The sequence below is a fragment of the Malania oleifera genome, chromosome 9, assembly GCF_029873635.1.
Source record: "Malania oleifera isolate guangnan ecotype guangnan chromosome 9, ASM2987363v1, whole genome shotgun sequence".
Taxonomy (NCBI): domain Eukaryota; kingdom Viridiplantae; phylum Streptophyta; class Magnoliopsida; order Santalales; family Ximeniaceae; genus Malania; species Malania oleifera.
Window position 1 is genome coordinate 81,232,299 of NC_080425.1, and position 9,780 is coordinate 81,242,078.

Sequence of the window (9,780 nt, forward strand, 5' to 3'; positions counted from 1 at the left end):
ATAAAAAGAACAAGATAAGAAATTTACGAGGTTCGGTATAGAATTACCTATGTCCTCGGGCGTCGATGATCAATCCATTACTTCTTGACAAAGCACAACTTTGAGGTGTGTTTTACAAATGAAGAGTTGAGCTCTTTATATAGCTTCAACCTCAAGTCTAAAAAACACTTCTCTCTAATGTGGGATAAATAATATAAAAAATTTAAAACAACCTTTTATACTAATGCGTAAGTATTCTACCAATGTGGGACAAAAACAACAATAATTATATAATTACATGATTTTGAAAGGTAGTGAGGGTAATGAACATCCAATTGACATATTATTTAGCGAAAAATTGACGATATGAACAAGACAACGAGAGAGATCAATGAGAAAACTGAGAACTCGAAACAGGTTCAAGTCTCTAGCAGTGTCAGCTCCCATCGGCACAGCTATTACAGAACCTTAGTTTCGTTAGTTATTTTTCATATTCTATTTTTTTTTTTCTCCTTCTGTTTCTTCTTTATTTTTCTTCTTCTTCTTCTTCTTTTGTTTCCTCTTTATTTTTTCTTCTTTATCTGGCTATAAATACAGCTTGTATAGATTGGTATTCGTGTGTGGAATAAGAAGAAGGATTCTCGTTTTCTTGCTTAAGTTTCATTTTCTTCCAACACTCTGTTTCATGGTGTCAGAGCAAGAAAATTGAAAAGGGCCACTACCATGTCTACTTCTTTTATTTCAATGAATAATACAATTGAGGAAAATAATCTGTACCACTTACAGAGTGGTGATTTGCTAGGTATAATATTAGTTTCAAATGTCCTCACAAAGGAAAATTATCATACATGGAGCAGATCCATGATGATGGCCTTGAAGGCAAATAATAAAATTGGGTTTGTGAATGGTACAATAACTCAACCATCAACAACAGATGCTTCGATTGCTCTATGGGAAAGATGCAATAATATGGTATCTTCTTGGATCATCAGCTCAGTGTCAAGAGAAATTGGAGCCAGCATCATTTGTTCCAGAATAGCTAAAGATATGTGGCAAGATCTCAAGAATAGATTTACACAAGAAAATGGGCCAAGAATTTTCCAACTTCAGAAAGATTTATCAATATTGACTCAAGAAGATATGTCAGTAAGAGATTATTATACAAAATTCAAGTCTTTATGAGATGAATTGGCTGATTATAATCAAATTCCCACTTGCTCTTGTGGTGTTTTAAGAGCCAGTACTTATGATGCCATTTGCGAGTTTTTGAAGTATCAAGATAAACAACATGTTATTCAATTCTTGATGGGATTGAATGAAGGTTTTTCTCATGTTAGAGGGCAGATTTTGATGATGGAACATTTACCAGGAATAAACAAAGTTTTTTCCTTAATGGTTCAAGAAGAGAAACAAAGAGAAATCAACAAAACTGGAGCAATTGACGGTATTGCTTTCATGAGTAAAATGTAAGAAGCAAATTTATCAGGCCACAAATTAGTTCTTGAAGAGCGCCTTCTTCAGCCAACTACTATACTGTCTCTGCAGCTCTTGTTCATGTTCCGGCTGGTGGGCAGACCACACGCCCATCATCATTTTATCAAATGTGTACCAAATCCAACTTCGTAATTAATCTGCAAGTGGATGCATTCTCCCGTTATGGGCTCTGCTCAGAAAGTCAACCAAACGTAGCCACTTTGAAAATCTGGTAAACTGGAAAGCAAATCATTATCATAGCATGATTCTATGTATGAAAGCTACCACGTTACTCATCCAACTGCAATTTTAAATGGAAGACTTTGACAAAGTCTCTCGTTGTTAAAATATGAACAGTACTACACCTTATATTTTCCTTGCAGATTCTCAAAACGTTGTCCTGTGAACAACTGAACATGCAGCACCATTGCCAAATTCAAAGTTAGACTTTTTATAAGTATATCCCCTTGATCAAGGAAATTGAGTAGACTTATTTTAAGTACGTATATGGAAATGATCAGACCGCAGGCAAGTACTCATTTCTTAGTTAGCTATGAACAACTGATATACTGATTATTATACAAATATAGCTTTATGTTTCCATTTTCCGTCAGGTCTTGGTTGATTTACGCGCATATCACTTGCTTTTATGCGTGTTTCCAAGTATATACATCGCACAAAATAATTTATATTAAAAATGATTCCACCTAACGGTTACAAATAAAGTGTGGGAAATATTTGAAAACAGTGCAATGACCAGCTCACACATACACTTTGACAATCTTCTGTCATCGCTGGCTACAAGTAAAATAGACCAAGTTGCACGAAACATTTTGTCTTACAGTGACTAATTATATGCCATAAGGTGAACCTGTGAAGGCTTTGTTGATTTTTCTCCCGGGAAAAAGAGTCCCCGGCCAGAAGCATGGTGGGGATTTTAACGGGTTTCCTTCTAGCATTGCTTGGTGGTTTCTCTCTAACAGCTTTGGTTCGTGCCCAGGATCAATCAGGTTGGTTTGAAATTCTTAATATCTTTGAGCATTGATGTTGTGCTTGTTGGCAAAGCATAGAGCTTGGACCTGATCTCTTAATAAATCTCCTGTTTTTCTGCTAGGATTCCTAAGCATAGATTGCGGGATAGCGGAAAATGCAGGCTATGCCGATGCCAAAACCGGCATAAGCTACATTTCAGATGCAAGCTTCATGGACACTGGTGTTGCAAAGGGCATATCACCTGAATTTCAGACTAATAGCATTGAGCAGCAATTCTTGTACGTGACGAGCTTCCCACAAGGCATAAAAAATTGTTACACCCTAACTCCTCCGCGAGGCAAAGGCAATAAGTATTTGATCAGAACAAGGTTCATGTATGGAAATTATGACTCCAAAAGTCAACTCCCCCAGTTCGACTTGCATCTTGGAGTTAATGTGTGGGATTCTGTGACATTGGTGAATGCATCTGTTATAACAACCAAAGAGATTATACATGTCCTCACATCGGATAGCATATATGTCTGTCTGGTGAACACTGGCCTTGGAACACCTTTTATATCAGCACTGGAGTTAAGGCTTTTGAATAGCTCCATGTATACAACTGACGCAGGATCATTATCTCACATCTTGCGTTTGGATTTAGGTTCATCAACCAATGAGTTTGTCAGGTAAGCACTTGTCTCATAATGTTTTTGTTTGAAGACATAATGTGCTGTGCTTTTTTTTCTTTTTAATTTCCTCTTTTAGTTCTAATACTGAGTATGCTCCTCAATAATTTTGGGATGAATCATTGAATATGCTACTTAGGTATAAAGATGATATTTATGATCGCATTTGGGCGCCGCCCGTAAATTCAGACAACTGGGGAATGATAAGCACCCAGTTGACTGTTGACTCTCAATCTCACAACATGTTCTATCCACCATCAAAGGTCATGCAGACAGCCTTCACATCCCTAAATAATAGCAAATCCTTCAGATTATACTGGAAGCCTGATGATCCCACTTCTAAAATTTATTTCTATCTGTACTTTGCGGAAATTGAGCTACTCAAAGCAAACCAGTCCAGAGAATTCAACCTCTACTTGAATGGGAACCTCTGGTATGGACCTGTTGTTCCTAACTACTTGTACACAAACACGATATACAGCTCGTCTCCAGAGACGGGATCAGAGTACAGCATTACACTAAATCAAACTGCCAATTCAACCCTCCCACCCCTAGTCAATGCCATTGAGATTTATATGGTAAAACAGCTTTTTCAATCAGAGACAACACGAGCTGAAGGTATGTTCTTAACCATGTAGCATCCAATTTCTATTTTTAGTATAGTCACTTGTTTTTTGGGTAATGAGTGCTCCAATCCAATCTACATGCACTTTATAATTTCTTTCCATTATTTTTGTTTCGAACTGGGCGCCCCTCTTTTCGCTCTTGTATTTCTTTGGCTGTAAATGCTAGTTGACGCTGTTGTGAATATTAAGTCAACATATGGTGTGAATAAAAACTGGCAAGGAGATCCATGTGTCCCAAAAGCCTACTTGTGGGATGGCCTTAACTGCACTTACGATGGTTTCAACCCCCCAAGGGTCATATCCTTGTAAGTTCATCACTCCAAATAAGCATACTACCATTCTATCAGTTGATTCTAATCAGATCTTAATTAAACGATTCAACTTGCTACCAGGAACTTGTCTTCAAGTGGATTAGCTGGACAGATACCACCTTCGATATCCAACCTCACAATGATCCAGTATTTGTAAGTTTTTTAACCTTGTAAGAACCAAATAGATGCCAACTTGTTAATAATGGGAACCAAACCAGACTCCTTTTTCGCGACTGATATTGAACAATGTAGTTTGCATATTGCAGGGATTTGTCCAACAATAATTTGACTGGGTCAGTGCCTGCTTTCCTATCTCAGCTGATATTCCTCAGGGTCCTGTAAGTTACTTACATTTGGATCTAACATTGAAATGTTCCTGGTAAAAACATGTGTAAGATTCTGTTTTCTTTGCAGAAATTTGTCTGGGAACAATTTCACAGGTTCTCTTCCAGAGGAACTCATTCAAAAATCAAAGAATGGATCACTGTCACTGAGGTTTCGCTATTTGTTAACATCATGAATTGGTTGTTGTTACACTTGATTTTGATATTAATTCCAGTTTTCATTTTCCCATTAGCTTGATACATGATTGTCAAACATTACCCCCCCCCCCCCCAAAAAAAAAAATAAAAATAAAAAATCTAAACCAGTAGGAATGCCATTAAACCAGCTGGAACCCCATTCACCAAAGTTGTGTAATCCTTATTTCTAATTCCATGTTTTACATTTCTTCTTGTTACTGATGCTAGTGTGGATGCAAATCTTTGTTCATCGTTGCCGTGCAACAATGACAACTACGACAATGACAATCACAACAAGAAGTTTGTCATTCCAGTTGTAGCATCAGTTGCTGCATTGCTCATCATCTTAGGCGCACTGGCTGTCTTCTGGTTCCTTAAAAGGAGAGAAGAAGGTATGATTAAAAAAAAAAAAATGGATTGCATAGATGCCAAATTTCAGACTAAACAAAAAGTTATCTCAAATTGAAAATGCTTATTATACTTGTCATTACCTAATCAGGCAGGAAGATGGGGAGAGTGGAAACTGAAACAAATAAAAAAGATGGACCATTGGAGCCGAAGAAACGACAATTCACATACTCAGAAGTACTGAAAGTTACCAAAAACTTTGAGAGGGTCATAGGGAAAGGTGGATTTGGAACAGTTTACCATGGTTACTTAGACGGCACTCAAGTAGCTGTGAAGATGCTTTCTCCATCTTCAGTTCAAGGTTACAATGAGTTTCGAAATGAGGTAGTTTAATTAACTCCGGTGATGATAACTTAATTACATTTTGGTGAATTATTTTTCTTTTGCATTTCATCTATGCCATTTAGCAATCATTAACGTGATTTCTGTTATGCTACCAATACGTGTGTTGTATAAATTCTGGAGTCATTTAAAGTTGAACTAGTTTGTGGGCTTCAATTACAGGCAGAACTTCTTATGAGGGTGCATCATAGAAACTTAACTTCCCTTGTTGGGTATTGCAATGAAGGCACAAGCATTGGGCTTATCTATGAATACATGTCTAATGGGAACTTAGGAGATTATCTGTCAGGTATTATTACATTTGAAAATCTTTGCCATAAAAGTGTTTGCATTTTGTCATAGTTTCGACTCTTAAAGTTTGATTTTCACCAGTTGTTTCTTCACTTTTTAAAACATCAGTAAGCAAATTTCTCGGGTTACAAAATCTTCAAGATCCTATCATACTTTGTTTTCAAAAAAGGTAAACAAGAAGACTCGGGTAATTGTAGTATTTCTGACTGCAGACACAAATGCAAATGCCTTTAGCTGGGAAGAAAGACTATGGATAGCAATTGATGCAGCTCAAGGTCAGGAAGCTGATAAATTGCTCCCTTCTTTCATAATTTCATATTATCTTCCTTTCTTTGTTTTCACCATTGTGTGATAACTCTTTGAAATTAAATTGTAGGATTGGAGTATCTGCACAATGGTTGTAAACCTATAATTGTTCACAGAGATGTGAAGTCTTCAAACATCTTACTGAATAAAGAATTCCAGGCAAAGATAGCTGACTTTGGGCTGTCTAGAGCTTTTCCAACTGAAGGCGGCACTCATGTGTCAACCAGAGTTATTGGTACCCCAGGGTACCTTGACCCTGAGTAAGTATTTTCTATTATACATATGTGTGTGTGTGTGTGTGTGTATACGGCATGCATGTATATATGTCTTGCCTGTCTGTCTAATTGGTTTTAAATAAAATCCGCGACTGTTACGTAACGTCATTACGTAACCGTTTTTTAGGTTAGCAATACCGTTACGCACTGCGAAATCGGTGGGAAGAAAAATCACGACCATAGCGGCCGTTACGGACCGCGACCGTTACGTAAAGGCCGCTACAGCCGTTACGTAACCGCTACAAGATTGTTACACCAAAAAATTATTTTATTTTTTACTTTTTCTTCTCACTTTTTCTCTCTCTTTCATATATCATTCTCAATATACCTAGTGGCAAGAGGGGGAAAAGTTTATAATGAGGATGACAATGATACAAAATTTACTATTTCTCTTAATACTTACAATAGATGCATTAATTAACAATTAGAAAATACTAACTTCTTAGGAAAATATTTTATTTTGATAATATTAGTAATGTGATATTTATGTTTTATATTTTTCAACTTCAACCTCATTTCTTTTCTAACTATTTTATATTTGTATTATTTGTATGTTTTATGTGTCTAACTGAATAATGGAGTGTACAATGTATTTTTTTTTATTAATTAATTTAGCACGCATAAGAATTTATCATAGATAAGAACAATGAGAAGTATAAATACGCACACACATGTAATTTATTTATTTTTTTTTTTTTAAAAAAAAAAGAGGACGACACCTCCTAACTTTATTAGAAAACCCCTCACTTATGGTGGACAAATACCGTCGTTCCAATTTTGAGACTTTGGGACATCAAAAACAAACTCCAAGACCCTAAAACTAACTTAACCAACATAATCAAAACCAATAAATCAATGACCAGCAACCAATCAAAAACTAAACAACTATAAAGTGGAAAACAATAGTTACATGAACTAAAGGATCCAAAATACACTAAAACTCTTTCTAAGAAGGCTAAAAGCTTAAAACATGCAAGTATGCTAATATGCACAAGGTTGTGCGTGCTTCAAAAAAATTCACGATCGTTATGTTGGGAAATTTAGACAAAAACAAAGATAAAATACACACAAAAGCAACACCAAGATATACGTGGTTCGGTCAAATTCAGCCTACATCCACGAGAGAGATAGCTAGTATTTTCTGAAAAATATAGAGGAGATAAAATACTCGCTCAAAACTCTCTCAACTCTCACAGCAATCTCTTTGCCTTCCCACTCTCTTCTTTCAACTCTATTTTTCCTGATGATCTTTACATTCTCAACACACCTATTTATACTGTGAAGAAGATTAATTACACAAGAAAACTCCCACAATCACATTTCAATCTTCCCACAATCACATTTCAATCTTTCAACAATCACATTTAAAATTATCTCCTAATTTTGTGGAGAACCACCCGCAAAAAGAGAAATTGCAACACCTTAATTCTTATAATAATATGGGTATGGATCTATCAATTTTCCTCCTCCATAACTATCAAAGGAGAATGCATGCAACCATTCTTCAGTTGGTATCCATCTTGGTTATGTCTCTACATAACTCAAACTTCTCACGAGTCACTACTTTTATCAACATGTTTGTAGGGTTCTGGTCTGTGTGAATCTTCACTAACTTTAACAGCTATTGTTCCATCATTTCGCATATCCAATGATAGCGAATGTTGACATGCTTCATTCTAGAATGATACATTGCATTCTTGCTCAAGTACAAAACACTCTGACTATCACAATGTATTTTGTACTCTTTCTGTGTGACACCCAGTTCTTGGATAAACCGCTTTAGCCATAACATTTCCTTACCAGCTTCTGTTGCGGCAATGTATTCTGCCTCTGTTGTAGATAAAGTAACACACTTTTGCAACTTGGATTGTGAGGAGTACACAATCACATTTGAATCTTCCCACAATCATATTTCAATATTTCAACAATCACATTTGAAATTATCTCCTGATTTTGTGGAGAACCACCCGCAGAAAGAGAAATGGCAACACCTTAATTCTTATAATAATTTGGGTATGGATCTATCACATTACACCCGCTTCCCGTTATGTAACATCCGCCACTCCCACTTCCTGTTACACCCATTACCGTTATGTTACGCTATCCGCTACCGCGATTTAAACTATGTTGTCTATGTATAGTTACTGTCAATTTTTGGTATAATGCTAACCTTGAAAATTCAAAATTTTGTCGCAGCTAATGCTGTTAAACTATATTTATCAAATTAAAGGGAAAGAATGAAATGCAGATGGATATTTTGTCATATATGCCATAATTATTATTTTTTGTTCTTTTATATGTAAGAATGCCATAGGCATCATTAGCATAAGCTTTTATCAGATCATTGATATAGAAACAATACTGAAAAGTAAAAAAAATAAAAAAAAAAATTCAGAAAAATAGTTCATAACCTTAAACTAGAACAATCTGTAAGGCATAAGACCAGCTTTCAAGACAATTGATTAAGTTATATGTTTTGGCTTGCAGGTATCATTTAACAAACTGGCTGAATGAGAAAAGTGATGTTTTTAGTTTTGGTATTGTCCTTTTGGAGATAATCACGGGTCGTCCTGCGATTGGAAGAGATGCTGAAAAGACTCACATAATTCGATGGGTCAGTCCCTTGCTTGAAAATGGGGATGTTAGAAATATTCTTGATCCAAGGTTGCCTAGAGAATTTGATATTAATTCTGTTTGGAAAGCTATAGAATTAGCAATGGCTTGTGTGTCCCAGACCTCCCCACAAAGGCCAACCATGAATTATGTAGTGATGGAGTTGAAGGAGTGTTTTGCATTGGAGAAAGCACGGTCTAAGGAGAAGCATGAGAGTGAGTCAATGAATTCAAGTGAAGTGATCCCTCTAAATCTAGATTCTCTACTGAGTCCCACAGCAAGGTAATAATACTAGTTCTACATAAGGCATAGAATGTGGTTGATTATATGAAGGTTTGAGAATGGGAATGAGAATGTAGAAGTAAGGGGGGCCATGAGGGTTGTGTATCTCCTACTTTACATTATCATTTTCATTTCCATTCCATCTCACAATCAATTGCAACCTTGGCGTTTTAGTGTTACGGATTGTTCTATGATAAATCATGTTCTGGCTTGTCAAAAACTTGTGTCTATAATGCACTCTTGGACCTTTTTTTGTTTGTGATTTGTATTGATTTATTGTACTTCTACAGGGAAAATAAATGATATTTGTTTTCTAGTTTGAGATAATGCATATTATAGTATTACGTACTAACCAATTCATCCTAAAAAAGGGTTTCAAAGAGAGAGAGAAGCAGGAAATGGTATGGAAAATGGAAGTGGAAGAACATCACTAATGTGTGAGTGGAGTAAAGAAAGCTAGAAATTGTTGGTGTAAGTTCAGGGAGATCTGCCTAGGCAATGAGACTTTAGATAAAGGTAAGGAAAGGAAAACCTCGAAGAATGGTTGTAGATTGTATAACCTAAACATTTTTAAGCCTTTTTTCCTTTACTCTTGCCCTTTATAAGATCAAACTAGTCCTGAATTATGATGCACTAGAAAGCTTATGGCAACCATCAAATGAACTGATCTACCTAAAACTTTCTACTTTAAA

General features: G+C 36.0%; 1 protein-coding gene across 1 annotated transcript; it reads left to right on the forward strand.

Moving 5' to 3' along the window:
* Nucleotides 1-501: 501 nt before the first annotated feature.
* Nucleotides 502-9,092, forward strand: LOC131163532 (putative leucine-rich repeat receptor-like serine/threonine-protein kinase At2g19230; the record flags this gene model as incomplete). Its single annotated transcript, XM_058120125.1, has 14 exons — nt 502-518; nt 2,437-2,462; nt 2,567-3,113; nt 3,253-3,731; nt 3,906-4,044; nt 4,132-4,203; nt 4,317-4,388; nt 4,465-4,545; nt 4,800-4,963; nt 5,071-5,303; nt 5,484-5,615; nt 5,827-5,887; nt 5,989-6,178; nt 8,681-9,092. Coding segments are annotated over 14 exons (2,625 nt in total), but the record flags the coding sequence as incomplete, so codon positions are not given.
* Between the last annotated feature and the right edge of the window lie 688 nt (nt 9,093-9,780).